The sequence below is a fragment of the Elaeis guineensis genome, chromosome 7 (genome assembly GCF_000442705.2).
Source record: "Elaeis guineensis isolate ETL-2024a chromosome 7, EG11, whole genome shotgun sequence".
Lineage (NCBI taxonomy): Eukaryota > Viridiplantae > Streptophyta > Magnoliopsida > Arecales > Arecaceae > Elaeis > Elaeis guineensis.
In genome coordinates, this window is record NC_025999.2 from 82,184,192 (window position 1) to 82,204,574 (window position 20,383).

At 36.0% G+C, this 20,383-nt stretch overlaps 1 protein-coding gene across 1 annotated transcript; it reads right to left on the reverse strand.

The window, feature by feature from the left end:
• Window positions 1-2,031: 2,031 nt before the first annotated feature.
• Window positions 2,032-9,551, reverse strand: LOC105048822 (protein BOBBER 1). The gene is made up of 6 exons (XM_010928279.4): window positions 8,951-9,551; window positions 3,174-3,346; window positions 2,978-3,026; window positions 2,720-2,886; window positions 2,477-2,560; window positions 2,032-2,390 (listed from the first exon to the last, which is right to left on the reverse strand). The coding sequence occupies exons 1-6, from the start codon at window positions 9,375-9,377 to the stop codon at window positions 2,352-2,354; spliced, it is 939 nt and encodes a 312-aa protein (XP_010926581.1). The 5' UTR covers window positions 9,378-9,551; the 3' UTR covers window positions 2,032-2,351.
• Between the last annotated feature and the right edge of the window lie 10,832 nt (window positions 9,552-20,383).

A 20,383-nucleotide genomic window follows, 5' to 3' on the forward strand; every position in this document is an offset into this window, starting at 1 on the left:
AAACCAGAGCAGACCGGATATCAAACCGGAGAGTTGGGTCGAATCTGCGGTTCAATTGGTAACCGAACCGGCAGTTGGCATTTGAAGGAGAAATTATACTCTACACCGCACGCACCACTTAACCGTACCTACGCCTAATCACAATTACTTGTTTTTATTAACGTCATTTATCAAATGCTCGTCCCGATACGTTATTACACAAATGGGCGGTTGTCATTGGCAGCTGCATGACCTCTGAAGTACACATTGCAATAGAAACGCTCATTGCGGTGCATATGATTAATTTCTTCATCGATGAGCCTCTGAAGTGCACATAGAAAATTCTTTTAGAGCCCCTAACTGGTTGTTTGGAACTTCAAGTCCCAACCAATCCTATATTTTATAACGATTTTTCATAAGTTATACTAACCTTCTGAGACTACGAGAATGTCATATAATTTGCATATCAAACAGGCTCCTTGTAGCAATATTCTATTTCAATTATTTGTATGAGGGTCAAAAATATAGTTGGCCAAGAATGTCATATTAATCATAATTTTGGAGAGCATACTTCCATCAGTAGATCATTGATTGTGAACCTTTTGCTTAGTTTTTTTCTAAAATTATGAGGAGGATTATTCTTTGTGATTGTATCTAAAAGAACAAATAGAGAAAAAAACATTTACAGAAACATCTTACTTAAAGAAATAGCTTGGAGAGAAAATACTAAAATTTTTGTTAGCTCGTGCATGCTACTACTTTAAGCACGGTGTAATTCCAATAGGTTGTAGGTTTTTTATTCTACCAATTGGAGCTTTTGCTTGACTACCCCGATAAAGATGGTTTAAAGAGTGCATAACTATTCTTATTACCAGATGCTTATCTAGACAACACTTGAACGAAAGCATAGAAAAAATTAGATATGGTTTAATAAGCCGTCCTATTTTTGTTGGTATATAACTCAAAAAATCAAGGTTCCTTTTACACAGAGATGCCACCGAACCTAAATGCATTTCCTGCAATTATAAACAAACAAACTGAAGCCCGCACAAAGGCCACTTAAGAATTTTAAAAAACAGTGAGAAGATTTCTCAAATTCATATACTTAAATACCTATCTAATTTAGGTAAAATTGAAATTGTGTGCATGACATTACAGGAGGGTCATAAATCAACACTGAAACATAGAAAAAGATATCATTTAGGTCTTGCACAAAACTAAAACCACAACTTAGTTTTCACTTAGATCTCATCAGGTAGAAAGAAAATTTTGACAGATCCAGCTTGTACTACTTCATTACACCGAAAGGTATCAAAGTTCGGTGTAAATATCAAAGTTTGTCATATATCATGTATATAAAATTGAACTCAATCCTTTTTAAAAGACCTAAGCTGCCCTCAACAAGGAAATGAGAAGATTCTTGCATAATAAGGGCACACTCAGGATCAGCTACAGCTTCCAACCCATATGGTAGACTTGGATATTTGCCAGTACCCTGCACGGTGCATTTCAAAAACGATCGTAGATCCAGGAATGATTCTCAAAATCTGCTTGACATATTTCAGCGGAGATTTGAGGTTCTATAAAATAGCTATCCGAAACAATGCCTTAGCAAGAAAACGTTCCATCACGTCCAAGTGTGATCGTAGTTAAAACACAGTCCTGAACATGAACACAGGAACTTTTATACATGAAAAACAATCTCGCCAACTCCTGGCGCCATTCCTGGTTAAAATGTAGACGTGGTTAGAGAGAGAGATCAAAACGCCCACGAAGAAAGACCAATTGATAGCCATTTAAAATGCCCACAAGTAGGATAAGTTGATTTTCCCGTCCCTGGTTGGAACAATATCTAAAAAGGTACTGACAGGATAAATCCCAGTCAACAGGGATTATCCTACAATTTGGAGGCTCAAAAACCCAAAATAAATACTTCGTTGCAACTCCCAGCCAACACACAACGTTTGTGATGCTGATCTAACCAGCAAAGATATACCGCAGATCCTCTGCTGCACACGGCCCTACTTCAGAAAGTGGCAAATATACGGCCAATAAAGAGAAATAACAGTGTTTCATTCCACGTGGTAATAACCAAGGTTCCCAAAAAAATGCCAAGCGCCCAAACTAATAACATTGGAGATCCATGGGGAAAAGCCAGAAAAATAAAAAAATAAAAATAAAAGCAACAGAAAGAACCAAGTGCTTCATGTACAGCTGCACAAAAAAACATGAACTAGAAACCAGTTGAGTTCCACAAAAAAGGACACCCATTTGACAGAAAAAACTCGTAACTTTTTCATCAGAAAAATAATCAGTTATCACTTGGCGCTCCTGTTACCTATCTGGTCCACCAGAACTCCTGACAAGAGATCCTACGCTATTTTAGCTCTTGAAAAGTCCATTTCTGGATGCTGCAAAACACCATGACTCTAATGAGATTCAAAAGAAGAATGACCGGGCACCAAAAAGTATGAGGACATTGATAAGGGTTGTTTACCTGGGCCATGAATTGCTTGAGAATTTCTTGCTTCTGCATCTCATCGCTTGTCGGGAGACCCATAGCTTTCTGCCGCTGATCAAACTGGAGACAGCAAAGCAATTGGAAGAAGTTATCACATGGAAAAATGTATAGCCTACCATGTCAAAATGCCTTAACGTCTCCGAAATTAAAATCTCAGAGGATTAAATGCACTGTTTGCTATATTCTAAGAAAAAAGAAAAAGTTAATTCGAGAATTTACCATCATTTTCTCTACAGTTTGCCGAGTTTCAGGATCCAAATCAGATAACTTGCTGTTCTCAGGTTCTACTTTCTGGGTGTCAATTTCAGGATCACCTTTCACCAAACATTTCCACCATTCCATTTGATTTTGTTTGGTCAAAAGTATAGAGATGGATTTCCCATCCTCTGCATCATGTAAGAATCATACTTATATAATGAAAGCATAAAAAAAAATCCTAAAATAAAAGTCAGGAGACATGCAGCAATTAACACGCACCTATACTCCAGAAGCAATCATCTGCTCTGACTGATTGATACAGATCCCCCTGTTGTTCCACGTTACACATAAAATACAGGTGAATAACCAAAGTTTAATGAAGTGGAAAAAAAGGTCTTTCAGATGAAATTCCTAGAAAATATTCTCCGATACAGCAATAGAACAGAAAAGTAGTGACAGAACATAAGCTACTTACATCTATAATGGGAGGCTGTCCCTTTAGCCCAACCTTTAAATGATTCTTCTTTATTTCACATGCCACAAACCTTGATTTAGTTCCCTGAGGAACTGGAATATTGACAGTGACTTCTTGAAGCGTCTGAGTCCATGAATACTTATCCAGATCCAGACCATTTCCAGAGTTTGGCACTATAAGAGAGGGAGGGGGGGTGGGGAGAGGGGGAGAGAGAGAGAGAGAGAAAGAGAGGAAAAGCTTTAGCAATCCAGGTGAATGCTTAAAAGGAATGTGACCCACACAGAAAGAGATAAAAATGACTTGCATATGTTTAAGTCAAGTTAAATATTTCAGTATGCAAAATTGCACACTATAAAGGAACAACTTGAGTATCTTGTTTGCAATACTTGAATAACCAACCCAAAACACCAAGTTTGGCATTCATGATACTAGAAGATAAAGCTCAACATCAAGCACACCATTGTCTTGGCACAGTGTAAGTGCTCTACTACACTGGATAGGAACTCACGTTACATGGTGGGATGGATTCTTATTTTGGCTATTCAATCTAGCAGCTAAAATCAGAGTTACAGCCTCTTCACCGGTTCCAATAAGAATATATAAGCAAGAGTACCGAGACTGCCAAAGAGATAAAACAATGGAGTCATAACTTAATAGCATCAAATTTAGACTCCCCGTCCAGAGTATCACATCATCACAGTGAGTTACCAACCTCACTATCCTCAAGGGTCCAGAGTATTACAGTTTGAGAGTAACTCAAAGAACGAAAGGAGGATGCATGCCACGCTAATTGTGTCTCATCTTGTGAAATAACAAATATCCATGCCTTTTCCACACTGGATGGACTACAATCGAACAACTTCCAGACCTACATCACCACTCATGGGATAAGTCTCCATTACTCTGTAGTCAAGTCACCCAAAAAAAAAAATCACTCGACTTCTTTCAAGAATGTCCTAAGTGTCATTTGGAAGGGGGGAGGTGGGGGGGGGGCAAGAAATCTACAACCAATCCATTTTGAGAATCTCCTTCGTATCATTACATAGTAATAATCTTAAAAGAATAGCTTAATTAGCAAGATGTATTTTTTGTCAGGTCAACTTTATGGACCAAAGCATCATGTCAAGTTCTAAGAATTTCTCATGATCAACTTTAAACCTAGCATCAAACCTTAGGGAATCAGTGAAAACTCCTAGACAATGCAACTTGGGAAGGAGAAGGGCCCACTGGTCATGAAGTAGTAATTGACAAATAATTAAATCACTAACTAATCAAATAAAGAAGAGCACATGTGCCATGTCATCCAAAAAAAAAAAAGACGAGTTTGCAAGGTTTGCAATTTCAGTACCAGAACCCGTACTGATTCCGAACCGTTACACCCCACATTGAGTGTGGATATGGTACATACCTTGGTACCAACACTAGTAAAGGGAGCACACCCGACTAGTACAATGCATATGCATCATATGACACAGTATGGTCTGATACAGCAAACCATGAGAGTTCACAATCCTTGTTGTTCAAGAGATCATGCAAAACTATAAGGCCAAAAAAATTTGCAACAAATGATATTTTCTGTTACAAACATACGTCCAACAAATGAACCATCTCCTTATTGTACTTTTTTTGTCCATGCATATGAACTTTGTTCTCAAGGGCATATTTCCTAGAAGGCATCTTAAAAGAGATCAGTATAGATTAGTCTCATCAACATCAGAACAATTTCTAGGCCCTACTCAACAAGTCCATCAATGACTCTGTAAACAAGTTCTGTTGCAGGACTGAAGTACTAGTTGAATCAAAGGATGAATACAGGCAAGAACAGGTAGATACTATATAAAACGCTAAATTAAACCTAAGATATTAGGGGGAAGTTTCCTCAAGCAGTTTGCACCATAAGCAATATCAAATCATGATAATTTAGAGGAAATGCGATAATATTCAACTAGGGAAAATTAGAATAGATTGACTGGACTTGGGCTTGAATTCGATATATTATCGCTAGACAAGGGTGCTCACCACTTTGAGTATACTAAGCAACCTAGAACTTAGGAGGCAAGAAGGGAAAATAAGACAAAGTGAAGATTGCCCTCCCCATGATAGGCTTGTTTATGTGTATCTTTGTTTCTTTTTTTCTTTCAAATGAAGAGATTATTTATGCATTGAATCTTTCTTCCATCAAAACCAGACTATCGTAACCAACAAGGATTTTCATTTGATACATTTTGGTCATTATTGGTTGACTAAACAGGGCCAGATTCGCATATAATTGACCTTAAACTATCACCTTGTTGGAGAATCAGTGAATAAAGTGCAAACAGGAAACACAACTGGAGATATTCTCAAAAAGATAACTACCAATAAGAGCCCATTAGAACATTTCACTATCTGTGTTTCACCCAAGTCATCTTATTATTCTCCCAAAGGCAACGCCCTCATTCTCAAGTGCCACCCCCCATAACTTGAAGGCAAATCAACTTTTTCTGGCCTATAACCCTCTCCAACCATTTGTCTTCACCCTAATTTTCAAGACCACTAACCTTCATAAAGGGTCTTATATCTTTTTTTTTTAATTAAAAAAAAAACTGATTCACTTCATTACTCCCTCCAGAATTACTTTGATAGCACAAAGACAATATATATTTTTTTAACATAAATGATGACAGAAATCAAGAGCTTGCAACATTTTCAACCTCTCTTACTATTGTCTAAACAAATTGCTAGACCCAGCCTGATAACTAAACTTGTCCATATTCTTCCATTAATCTTTCTGGAACAAATTATGGAAGTGGGCTTCTTTGTTTTCCTTATTATTTAATGGGAGGAGTAGAGAGAATTAAAAGAATCCATTCATGATGCAGAGTGTGAAAAGCTGCTGCATCAAGAATATCTGTGATTTGTGGATTAAGTACCTTGTAATTGGTTCTGAAACTATGCCATCTAGAAGATTCTGTTTTTTGGAATGGTGGAGTACCCATGGTTCAGGCACTTGGCCACACGATCTAGCATGATACATCATGGGACATGAAAAACGGAGTTTCCTTTTTACACCAACCTATCTACCAATAGCTTCAACACTTGGTCTGGATTGTGGCTTGTATTGTCAAAGGAGCCTCAATACACGTGATAATCATAAAATATTCAACTTTTTCAAGTTCTAGACATTATCCTTCTTAAGGTCCTTCATTGTTGTAAGCTATGTCACGTAACACTCGCATTCAGCTCCTAGAATCTTTGTTAACATCACATATGTATCTGAATTACATACACATAATACACTTGGATACTGACCAAATTCTTTTTTACCTTTTCAAAGTAGGCAAATAATTGGATTCCTGCAATAATGGATTTGACTCACTATAATTCTGTTAAATGTGAGCTTTTCTTTTTCTCAGAGATCAGTTAAGAATGAAAAGATTAAAATAACCTAACAAAATGACATTTGTTCTAACAACCTTAAGTTAATTGGGAAATGAAAAACATGCATACTGAAAGAATGACAAATAATATCTTTTAATATTTTCTCTTACACAATATTTTCTCTTATTTTTTTGAGATAATTTTATATGATGCTTAGAGGTAATACTAAAAATTAATTTTTTATGCATATTCTTTGAGCTCTTTTTCCTCTCTTATCAAGGCAGACACCTGGAAAAAAAAATCTGAATCAGATTTTCATCTATGTGTCCATACAATGCTCATGCCAATGCTATAGCGTCCAAGCATAACAATGATGTTTGAAGGAAATTGACAAAGAAGCAGCACAAAAAAAAGCAAAAATAGAAGAGGACCCTCAGGGAATATGGGTATCCATGATTTTACTGATTATGGTGAGCAATTAGAAGAAAAATTAGGATTATTCATGTCTACAAGAAGGTGATTTACCATACCCTAAAACATAGGAATAATGAGATCATAATTCCTTCAATCCTTGAACCTTCATCATCTTCTTACCTTTTTAGGCCACCTTCCCCTCTTGAGCACTAGATGTTGGAAAGATAACTCCTTCAGACATCCAAAAAATTTCCCAAGCATCTATATAGTTCCAGTTAACTGTCGCACAAATTTTTCTTACTAATATGATCAAGTAAATGTAGTTTTTTAAAATAAAAAATATCTTTGACCATGTTGCTTAGTTTAGCCACAATACTTTAAAATGTGTACATATATATCTTTATCCGTACATTCTTGTATAGAAGTATCAATGCATTAGGTTATTTTTAGAGGTTGAAATGTCAAATATTTTGGGACGTCTAGACATTTGGAACCCAAGCCACTTCTCAAACTGACAATGTGCTCTAGCGAGCTTGAACTTAGATGAGTGTTTTCTAGTGGTTACTTAGGATGGTTCCTTCACTTGTTAATATCTCTCTCTGCTTGTTTAGCTAACCTTTGGATGCCAACCTAGTACTTGAATGTGGTTCTCTGTTCTTTGCAACTTCTCTTAGATTTCTACTTAATCTTAATTCAATTTTCTATATTTGTGTCAAATAGAATAGCATCGATGCCAACTAGTGTATATAATTTGACCGAATTTCAAACTGCTTAACTGAACATGGATGGGGAAGCACAATGGCAGAAGTCCAACACCATAGGACGAGCATAAAAAATAGTATATGGCTGTGAGCTCTTAAATATACTTATGTGCCTCCTAGTTCATGCTAGGTTATTAACATCCATGGATGCACATGGTCTGAACAACAGAATAACACGGCATCCAAATAATGTCTCATGGGCACAAAGCCTCTATAAAGTCAACCAAACAAGCATAAACAATAAAAAAGTGATAAATTATTTAGGGTGCGTTTGGTTACACTTTTTGATTTTTGATTTTTTTAAAAATATTTTTTTTTTTTTATTTTTACTATTGAGTAAAAGTAAAAAAGTAAAAAGTATGTTTGGTAACTACGTTGCTATAAAGCAAAAGCAACATTTAGAGATGGCAGGTGAAGAGCTCGACGAGGAAGAAAGGTTCAGAAAGGGAGGGAGAAGGGGGTGGGGAGATGAAGAGCTCGACGAGGGAGAAGGATTCGGACTCTTTACTTTTTGATTTGGCGTTTTAAACGTGCGAAAGTAAAAAAAAAAAAGCAGAAAAACAAATTTTGAAAAGCAAAAAATTTTTGCTTTGCATATAAAGCAATTATTTTGACTTTTTTTATTTTTGCTTTTTGCTTTTCATGGTATTACCAAACATTACTTTTTGATTTTTACTTTTTAAAAATCAAAAAGCAAAAAAAGTACTTTTATAATGGCTAACCAAACGCACCCTTAGTGATTATATCACTGACTCCAATCAAAACCTTATGATACAGTGTAAACATACTAAAAATAAATTTGATTTTGTCCGTATTCTCTTCTCCATATCTTCTAATTAATTTTTATTCTTATTATTTTGGAAATTATTTCTTACCTATCAAAATACCAAGAATCACAGGAAAATGAACCCAAGTCAGACTGCAAAAGATTTAGTTAACGATAATGATTCCAAGCAATGTCATTATAATTTAATTCAAATATATTTTAAAATTTAGTACAATCCACCCAGCCAACGCTATAAACAAAATCAAGTAGAGGAAAGAAAAAAGCTCAGAAATCAGTCAGTGCAGCAAATCAGAAGATCAGTTATCCATAAAGAATCATGTACCAGACTAGGGTTACGGAAATCCCTATTCAGTGGGGCTTTCGATACAATGAAATAAATTGCCACGAGGGCGCCATGTTCTAGAAGCCCAGATTCTGCGAAGAAAACAAGGGAAAGAAGGGCAAAGAAAGCTCACCCCTTGGGCCCTCTTTTCCACTGCCCTCGGCGGCTTCCAGTTTTGATGCATCTACCTCGACTGGTTGCTGCTTCTCTGGGGCATCCACCTCCATCCTATCCTCCGGAATTTTCGTCGCCGTCTCTTTGAGACGCTTTTGGGCCTCCGCCGCTTCCGCTGCCGCCCTCTTCCTCAGCCTCTCCTCAGCGTCGACCTTTTCTTTGGCTACGGCCACCAAAGCCGTTATTTTGCGCACTGCCGCTCCATCTTTGAAGAGGTCCGAGTGCCGCCTTACGAGATCGATCGCCATGTCGAGGAAAGGCATAGGTCCCTTCCTCTCGAGGATTGACCTCAGCACCTCCTCGTCGCCATCCAGGCCTGAGGTGGAAGAAGAGGAAGAGGGCTTCTGCTGCTCTTCTTTTTCCTCGAATTCCGAAATGACAGCCATGGCGTTCGAAGAAAAGCAAGAGTAGAGAGATCGAGCAAGAAAGTGCGAGACGAAGAATTGAAGAGATTTTGGAGGGCCAACTCTTTTTGGTTGCCTTGGTGGTAGGGTTATAGCGCCGCCCTAGCTCCTACTCGACTACTATGGGGACTCCGAGAGAGTCCGTGAAAGACCTGGAATCTTCCGAATTCGAACGTCGAAGAGGGCTGGGATGTAATGTAACCCAAGTAGAATACATGACCGCCTTGTGCCAGATACAAAATTTAAATATCTTATCTTTAATATTATTATATTTAATTATTTTTTAAAAATTATTAATATTTATGTTCTATTAGAACTTTAGTTCATGAGCCGAGAGAGGGGGAAATTTATATATATATATATATATATATAGGTCTATTTTAAAAAAAATTTGATGTATTTTTGATATATATAGAAACTGTATAACGAACTATGTAAAAAATAATATCGATAAAAAAAAAAAGAGAGAAGAGTTTATTTGTGCATGTATTTTTTCGTAAGATATCTTTGTAAGGTTTGGTCTCTATTTTTTTTGAATAAATTATTTTTTTTTTCTAATTTTTATTCTGCCACAATTTTTTTCTTGTGATTCTCTATAAATATTTTTTTATTTATTATTTATTTTGAATCTTAGGCTAATATAATCAATCTACTACGTGTAGCGTATTGTTTAATATGGTATCAGAGCTAATGATTTGAAATTCGTGACCTATTTATTTTGCGTTCTACATGATACCAGAGTTATAGGCCTAGAGATTGGTGATTTATGCATTCATAGCTCAGCGTGTTTGAAAAGCTTCTACTAATTCATTGTACACTAGTACAAGTATGGACTCTTGTTTGATGATTCAAGAGTTAAATCATCATGGCTAAAGCTGCTAAGATCAAAATATTGAATAACACTAATTATGCATTCTGGAAGGTCTATATTAAATTTTATTTGGTCGGAAAAGATTGATGGGAGATCATGAATAAGACAAATACAGTGAAGCCACCAAAAACTCTAAATAATGTAGAAGTAAGGAATACATGAAGACCAAAGCTGCAAATGCAGTTTATGTTCTTCTAATGAATATAGATGAAAAAACTTACCTGCATATTTAAAGGTATAGAAGAGCCGAAAAAGATATAGAATATTCTTGCTGTTGTCCACTCAAAGACTAACAAGGCCCAGCTTCAATATTTGAAAAACAAAATTGGTGCTCTCAAACAAGATAATCTTACAATCTCCTAATATTTTTTTAAAGAAAAAAATTATTTGATGAGCTTGATATGCTTGATCCAAATTCTCATTATGATGAAAATAAACGACATAGATTATTAGTTCGTGGTTTGAATAAAGAGTATAATACTTATATACTAGCTATCTTTGGATGGACTTAACAACCTATATTAGTTTAGTTGAAAACATATTCATTAATCAAGAAGCACTTAATATTCAAATGCGTAATTTGATGATATCTCTTTGGAAAGAATATGCATTATTTTCTAGCAATAAATAAAATAAAAATAAGAAATATAATAATAATTTTAAAAATTCAGTAAAAAGGCCAATTGGAGAATATGAGAAGGATAAAAATTCTAATTAGAAGCAAAATTATAAATTTAAGAAAAATTATTATAGGTGTGGAAGATTGGGCCACAAAATTCAAGATTGCAGGATAAAGCTCAAATAATCTAATATTGTATCTTCTACATCAAAGTAAATGAGAGAGAAAGAAAGTGGTTGTTGAGCTCTTACTACTACTATTATTGATTTTAATCTTGATTGCCGGCATGTATATGTTTCTATTTCTTCTTATATGCCAAATATTGATTTTGCTCATGACTGAATTATTGAATTTGGATGTTCTAATCTTCTAACTATTCGTAGAGAGATATTTGATTCTTTATGTAATTATACTAGTTCTAATACTATTGCTACTGTTGATGATTCACTTCATCTTGTTAAAAGTGTTGGTGATTTATCTCTTAAAGTGGAACAAAATTGATTTAAAGATAAAGATTTAAAATAAAAAGAGCTTGATTAGTTAGAGATTGGATTAATTTTTGAAAACTCGGGGTATGGTAAGATTGATCAGCTTAAGGATCAATCAAATCCAAAAGAGAATCTTGAATAGAAGAAGCTTAAACAGATGGCTGTAATCTTAAATTCAGACGAGATCATATTGAAGAATCAATTGATTCTGAAATTACTTAAGAAGAGTTTAAGGATGCCACAGTTGATCCAGTTATTAAAAAAATATTGAAGAATCAAATCATATGGAAGAGTTCTATATTGAAGCTATCCAAGATCTGGATATTTTTTGTGAAAACGTAGTCAGCTATGAAGATGAAAAGCTGATTAATTTTGAAATAGCTTCAGAGATCAAGAATAAGAAGATATGCTTAGTGGAGATGATTCTTATAGTGCTTTGATATCGATTGATTTTGAAGCTACTCCAAAATTCGAGCTATTAGAAAACTCGATGTATGAAGATTTGATTCCATATGTAAAAGTCAATTATATGCAGATACTTGAAGCAACACAAGTAGGGCATGTGGATATAATCAAATTTTTATTTTTGATTTTGCTTGTATTTAAGTAATGGCCGATGCTTGCGTTGAGATGAGCTGGATACTTAAAGGTGTCTCAACATTATGACTGTAGAGTCAATGCTGAGAGAAAGTACTGCAGGATATCATCGTCTTCAACATATGCATCGAAGAGGATGAGTTAGCAAAGAAATTATTATTCGAGTCAATAAAAAATTTCATTACTTTATTGCTGGTTCGATAAATTATCATACATTACTGTTGATATGACAATGATGGCAATGGCTATGATGGCACTTCATGACATCGATAAATTCAACATTGTTAGTATGGACTTCACAATGCAGGAGAGTGTTAAAATTCATTGTCAAATCCAATTATGATTCTATTTTTAGTATTACTCTATTTAATTATTTTCTTTTAAAGATTGTTATTATTTATATTATAGTGGATCTTTGGTTTGTAAGACAAGATAGAAGTCAAACTCTTATCCATGCGGTGGTCCATTTAAAGAAACATTTGGTGTCTTCTTGGTATGTGTGGAAAACTATGTAGGAAACCATATACAGAACAGTACCGAAGGACGTGAAAAAAAAGAGAAGGGAGAGATTAATTTGTGCATGTGGAGACTCATTTGTGAGGTATTTTTGTAAGATTTTGGTCTCTATTTTTTTTGAATAAATTATTTTTTTTCTAATTTTTATTCTTTCATAAAAATTTTTCTCATAATTTTCTATAAATATTTTTTTTGTTTGATTTTTTTTTGGATCTTGAGCCGACACGGTCGATTTACTACGTATAGCATACCGTTCTACAGACCGTTCATATTACGTAGAGTGTGCCAGGTAGAGCTTGGGAGTAATCAAATTTGGTTTGAAATATGACCGTTCATATTATGTAGGGTGTGCTGAGTAAAGCTTGGGAGGAATTAAATTTGATGTGAAATTAATTTCAAATCTAGATTCTGAAATCAGACTTAATTTTTTATTATTATGCCCAGCTCAGTTCAAGCTTAATTTCAAACTAAGTCAAGTATAGATTTAATTTCCACTCGAGCTAGTTACGTCATCTTGATAATTCTAAATTGAGCTAAAATCATTGCAAGCTTAATCAAGCTCAACACAAGCCTGAGATGTAGCTTAATTAAAGCTTAGTTCAAATTTGGATTAATATTTAATTAATTTAAAGGATAATCAAAAATAGATTGGTTGAAGGTTTAATCCCATAATTCATTATCTATAATATTAATATAAAATATATTCAGGCTTTATCATGCTGTCAAGTTGGGCTGATCTTTGGCTCACAATTTGAGACTAATTTTGAGCTTGTTTGTTCGGTTCAAGTTTGATCAGTTTAGCTTCAAATCAAGTTTGATTCAAGCTTTTCTTGAGTGTAGTGCTCAAGCTAAGCTTAAGTTGCTTAGTTTGTAGATAGTCCTAGATCCTAGCTCCCTATACTAAGTTATATGGACTTCTCCATTCTCTCCAATAAAAGAGAGTTTGATAAGTCAAAATACATCTAGTAGAAGGATAAGTTATCATACAGAGCAATTTACACATTCCAATAAAGGACTAGGAACTACAAAAAAGGCTGCCAAATAATATATGTTATAAAATTAGAGATTTCATAAATTGACAAATTTGCACATAAAAAGTACTTAGTGTTTGTAGTTTTATGAGAGAAACAGAAATCTTGATTAACAAAAGGTTATAAATAGATAAAAGAATTGATACTTACAGCATTATGGGTATATCTTTTTTTTTTGTGATAATAGAAAGGATTAAATGAAAATTTACCATGGGAACATAAGGATTGGGAGTAAAATTTTCAATCAATAGGAGAATTCAATGCTAAAATAATGAATACAACAAAAAAAAAAAAGAAAAAAAAACTTTCTCGAAATATCTTTAATATCATAAAGTGAACTCTAAGAGAATATTTGCGCTACATGGTTCAACTCAGCACCCAATCTCTTTTGACTCCATTTTTTTTCCTTTCATAACCACAATTGATACCATTTTCTAACTTGTCTAGACATATGGTAGATTATTTCCAGCTTACAATCCATTTTTTTTATTTTTGCTTTTATTCCTTTCTTCTCTTTTAAGTGTATGTCATGTGCATCGCACATGCAAGGGCCTAAGAGAATGAAAAGAGAACAATGCAAACATAAAAATTCTCGATGGTAGACTATCATATATGAGGCATTTCGATGTTCATAATAACTAAATAATAGATAAAACTTTTCATAATTTAATACAAGGGCAATATTCATAAGCAAAATGCAAATATGCAAGTCCTATATAACACTCTCCCCTGGTTGAACCTGAATCTCTCAATATCCATTCCAAAGAGAGTGTAAGTTGCATTTTAGATGAAGTTGCAACAACTAGTCTTGTTTTATCACTTGTTCTAATGCAACAAGAGACTTGTGGGAGAGACAAAAAATGAACCTTCAATATGTGGCTATCATGGAATGCGAAGCTTGCAATGTTGTCATTCACATTCTTCATAATTTTTCACCTTAAAAGAGCTTTAGGAATCAAGTTTGGATGCTTGCTTCTGATCAAATCCGCCTACCATCAAGAAAAAAAAAGGAGAAAAGTAAATAGGGAATGCTTTCAAAAGTGGACATGGACCCACCTCTTAATTTTATTATGTATCAATTATTGTGCATATGAGTAGATAGCACCCCTATATCATCATCATTATCATCATTTTGATGTGAGATAGTGCACACTTTTGTGCATTCATTTGATTCTGGTGTACACTTTATTGACATAAGAGCATTGCAAACTTCTCCCACTTCTTGGGAGAAGTTTTTCTCATTGGATGTAAAATGAGTTGGTCACTCTAGCTAGTCGAGGGTTCACTCATGAAAATGATTAACCATGCCTTAAGGTGTTCTAGGTTGGGAAACAAGATCAAAGCTCTATAATCTCAATATAAAAAGTGAAGAAGAAAGACTAAAGTTGTAGAAAATTCTCTCTCTCTCAATCTATATAGTAAGGAGTTGTGTATATCCTTTCATAGTATTTCTGTACATCTATTTGTAATGGTAATAGATATAAGCATGAAAATATATAACAATAGATCTCAAGAATATACTCTAAGAATCTTATAGGATCTTGAAGATTCTATAAATATCCTAAGAGTATACTACGGCAATCCCTTAATGAAAAATATATAATAATAGATTTTAGGAATATGTTTTGATAATTTCTTGAATATTTTTTGATGATCTTTTAAATATTTGACTACATGATCTAAGAGATTTATTGAAGATTTATACGGTCAATAACTAGGCTAATACCCCCATCAAGTGAATAGGATATAGACTACACATGGAGCTTCGACTTGAGAGTGGAAGCTTGATAACGAGAGAGAATGTTGGTTAGTATATCAACAATATGCTCTGGGGAGAAGATGATTGTACATGTAATTGATTGCAAGCTACTTGTTCAAGAACAAAATGAAAATTAAGTTCAATATATTTGGTATGGCATAAAAAATAGGATTGGCCATCAAATAAATTATACTTAGATTGTCACATCAAAGTATAGGAGGGGAGGAAAGAAATACATCCAACTCATGCAATAACTATTGAATCTATATAGGCTCAGCCATAGTATTAGCCAATTCTTTATATTCAGACTGTGTTAGAGTGGGCTATAGTGTGATGCTTCTTTGAGCTCCATAAAATAAGATTAGAATCAAAGAATATATTATAGCTACTCATAGATCATCAATCATTAAGATTTTTAGCCTAATCCATATCCGAATAGGCATGTAAGGTAACCTTAAATAATTTATTGAGTTTGAGCCTATAGTGAATAGAATGCTATAAGTATAATAGAATTCTTTTAATAGCTTTCCAATGCTCAATAGTTGGCCTATTTATGAACTGACATACATAATTGATAGCATAGGTAATATAAGGCTAAATAAGAGTAAGGTATTGAAGGGTCTCAACTATACTATGATAATGACCCAGATCTGAATAGAGATCGCCTGCATATAGTGAGAACTCAGAACTAGAAGAGGTATTAAATTGACTTTGTATTAATAGCATGCCATTTTTGTTGCAAACTTGATTTTGCATCTGTCTTTGATTATTCCTGCGATTACCATGGTAAGAGGTATTAAATTGAATTGCATTACTTGCAGATTCAATTTCTATAGTACAATGCTAAGGATGGGATGCTTGGTCACAAGGAGCAGATGTTAAAGTATATTGTGGCAACGTAGGAGGTGTAGATTGAGTCACGGCAATGTGGACCAGAGGCCCATCTGCTACTAGAAAGGCAACACTCGAGAGACTGCTTTGGATTGCCAAGCATGCTTCTTATGTCAATAGCATGCTATGAAGCTCTGTGAGGATCAACTCATCTCCTTTCTAAGAATCGAGAGCTATCACGTGTGAGTCATATTTAGGACCAAGGTCGTTGGTCATGACTCATACTAATCATCATGAGAAATAGGCTATCCAATTGTAGCAAAAGAGTCAATCGGACCTTTGGTTTTTAAATATATTCTGAGATCGAACAATATTTTCTATATTTGGTTTGAAGTTACAGATGAAGAGCCTAGGCTCGAGAATTGTTGTGGGTAGCAAATAGTTGCTCCAAGATCATTCAAGCTTCTTCCACCGAATCAATACTTACCGGATGACCAACCATGTGATTGCCAACTAAGTTTATGATCCAACCCAAGGCAAATTGGTATCTCATGTTCCAAGTTTGATATTCAAGATTAGGGTTGGCCATGCAGGTGCCATCCTTCTCAATGGTATGGCATCTAGTGGATATTGATAGGAGCCATCAACATAACCAATCAGATCAAAGGCTCTTAGATATAGAATAGAATATATTTTTCATATAGGATAATTAGATCCTTCTAGCCTAATTATGTTGATGGAGGAAAGATTGACGGAAGAAGAGCAAGGGCAAAGGAAATGGGTGGAAGGATGGCCATTGAGATCAACAGGGAGAGTAGGAGTAAAGGAAAAATGAGGATTAGAGAGAGAGCACCAAACAACAACTGTAGAAGAAAGGCTTATGGAAGGTAGATGGAAGATAATTGATGGATGCAAGTTAAAGAAGCTTTGATACCATGATGAAAAAAAATTAGAGTTGTTGAAAATTCTCTCTCTCAACCTGATCGTACTTACATTTTTCATTACACATGATTTTACCTTATAGTATTTCTGTACATCTGCTTACAATGATAATGATGCAAGGATAGAAATATATAATAATAGATCTCAAGAATATGCTCTAAAAATCTTATATGATCTTGAAGATTCTATGAATATCTCAAAAATATGCTATGGTAATTCCTTAATGAAAATATACAATGATAAGTTTCAGGAATATACTTTGATAATTTCTTAATATTTAGTGATCTTTTGAATATTTGACCGTATGATCTTGAAAATTTTTTGAAGATTTATATGGTCAACAACTAGACTAATAAAATGGAAAAGGTTTAAGTTTGATATGGCTTGCCTCACAATGTAAAATTTACTATTTCTACTGAAGAAATAGGTTGAGTAAAAATATATATTATTGTGGTCAAGGACCCATGGCTTGGATAGGTCAGTTTCTACTTCCGCATACGTGAGGTATTATCTTCTTTGATTAGTTTTATCCTTCAAAAAGTATCTCACAGGAGAGAAAAAATTTCATCCCATATAAGATAGAGTCCCGGCTTAACTCACAATCAATATGGGACTAATAATGTCCTCTCTCTTATACCACAATATAGCCCCCCAGTCAAAGGATACTCTAGACAAAATTGTGAGGAGGTCCATCATAGTCTATTGGAGGCACATCGGCCCCCTTCTCGACCCACCAATTGCTGTGGTTAAGAGCTCATGGCTCGAGTGGGTCAGTCTCCACTCCAGTATACATGAGATATTATCCACTTCGACGTCTGATCACTATAGCATGGAGTCTCATGGTTTTGCCCTTCAAAAGATGCTTCACAAAGAAGAAAAGGTCCCATCCCATATAAGATAGAGTCCCCCTTATCGCACAATAAATATAAGATAAATGATGCCCTCTCTCTTATACCACAACACACACACACACACACACACACACACACACACACACACACACACACACACACACATATATATATATATATATATATATATATATATATATATTATTAAGGTGGTAATCTTAGAATAGTATCAATATAATAAAATTGGCAAAATTATTTGTGGAAATTCATTCAAACTTTAATTCTTCTTCAATTCTACTCATACTTATATGTGCTTTTTACGTACTTATACATAGGCTAAATATAAAAACTTAAGTTGCATTCAGAACAAGAGATCACATCCTCATTTTCGGACAATGGACAAGTTATTGAATCTCATATTGAATGGCAGGCACTTTTACCAACATATTTAGTATTATGACACAAATTATACCTCCCCTACATCTCAATATTTCCTCATGTCAAGAAAATAAAATAGTTTGATGTTCTTTTATAAAATTTATTGGATTTTGTGATAGTAGTCCTCTATAATATTTTATTATAAAATAATATTTAAAATATTATATATTATTATTTTTTATATATTTTATTATTTTTTAAAAAATAATATTTTTTATTATTATTTTCTTTCTTCTTCCTTCCTTTGCCTGTAGCTTTTCCATGCTCACCCTCCCCCGATGCCTCCCATGGCTCCTCCGCACCCCTTTGGCCCCTCGCTTGTGGCTCCTCCACTCTCAATCCCATCCCCACATGGTGCTCATGGCTCCTTTGCGCCCGCCCCATCCTGTAGCCCGCACCTCCTCCACTCTGCGCCCCGCACATCCACCCCCCATGCTTGTGGCTGCTCTATGCCCCCCTTTAACGAGTGGTGCCCTTGGCTGCTCTGCTTCCCCCAGCGGCCCATGCCTCCTTCGCTCTGTGCCCACACCCCCAATGCCCAGCACTTGCAACTGCTCTACACCGCCCTCCTGGCAGCCCACACTTCCTCCGCTCTGTGCACCTTTTCGATAGCTCACAGCTTCTTCGCACTATCTCCGCTTTCGGTGGATTTGAGAAGGCTTTTTTCCAAAAAAAATTAATTTAATTTTGACATGAAATAATCCTAATCTTTGAAATATTTACTACATTAGTCATGCACATTGGGACTAGGGCTGGAACTGTGCTCAGGTTGGGCCAACTTTGGGTCAAGCTTCGGGCTCGGTCCGAAATAGTTTAGGTTAGATTTTGGCCTAAATATAGGGCATGTTCGTATTTCGGGCCAGGCTCGGGCATATTTTTGGCCTAGTCCGTGCCCAGCCTGAATTTCAGCTCGATCAGTAGCTTGAAGTGTCTGATTAATAGCTCGATAGCCCACCCAAGCCTGATTCCAAATGGGTTTAGTCCAGGCCGTAAAATCCCTCTTCCCTCTCTTCGTCCATCTGATTGCCCTTAAAATCCTTTTTTCCTCTCATCTTCCAGTCTTCCTCCATTGCCTCCTTCACCCTAGCCCTCATCCGTTTGCCGCCGCCTTCGTCCGTCCGCCACCTTTTGGTCTTCCCCAATCTTGCCTTCATCCATCTGCCGTCGCTTATCAAGGTTGGGGAGCCCTTCACTGCTTCATAGTTGATGTCCTCTACTTTTGACGCCACCATGTCTGATGCATCGTCCATCGCCCGAGATCGTCCATGCCGGTGATTCTTTCTTCCATGGCACCATTGGATCTAACCTCCGCGATCGATTGGTAAAGCACCTGTACCATCCTCTTCACCTTTGGGGAGGGGGAGGTGGACGATCACCATCACGAGACAGCTCTGGTCCCCATCATTGTCAATAGCCATGCATCCACCAGAGCTGCCACTCTGGATGTGGTGCTGCTGCCACGGCCACCAATGTTGAACAGGATAATGCTGGACGATGGATCGGAGACAAAAATCTCCTTCACGGGGAGCCAGAGGAAGAGCTCCTCTTGGGAGAAGCCCTCTAGTCCCTAGAGAGTGCTGTAGTTGAGGTTGCTGCGAACCACTTGGTTGAAGTAAGCGGGCTCGTCGTACATCGCATAGCAAGGCCCATCGAGCCGGACCTCAAGGAGGCAAGACTTCCGATCGAGGTTGAACAACTCGACTGTCTTGGGGAGGAGCCTAGTCTGGAGGCCATGCTTGCGTAGGAGCTCGTAGATCGAATCACCGCCATCAACAACCACCACAAGGGGTGGAATGAGAGAAAAAGAGAGGGGAAGGAAAGAGAAACAGAGGGAGAGGGAGGAGGTTTGGCCTTAAGCTTAGGCTGGGGCTTGGGCTGGTCCGGGCTCAGACTTAGGTTTAGGCCTTAAGTTTTAAATTTTTTTCGAGCCTAAGTCTAACCCAAAGTCTGAAAAAATATTTCAGATTTGGCTTGGGCAGAAATGTGGTCGGGCTCAGCCCGACCCATTTCCAACCCTAATTGGGACTTCAATCAGTTGAAATCCG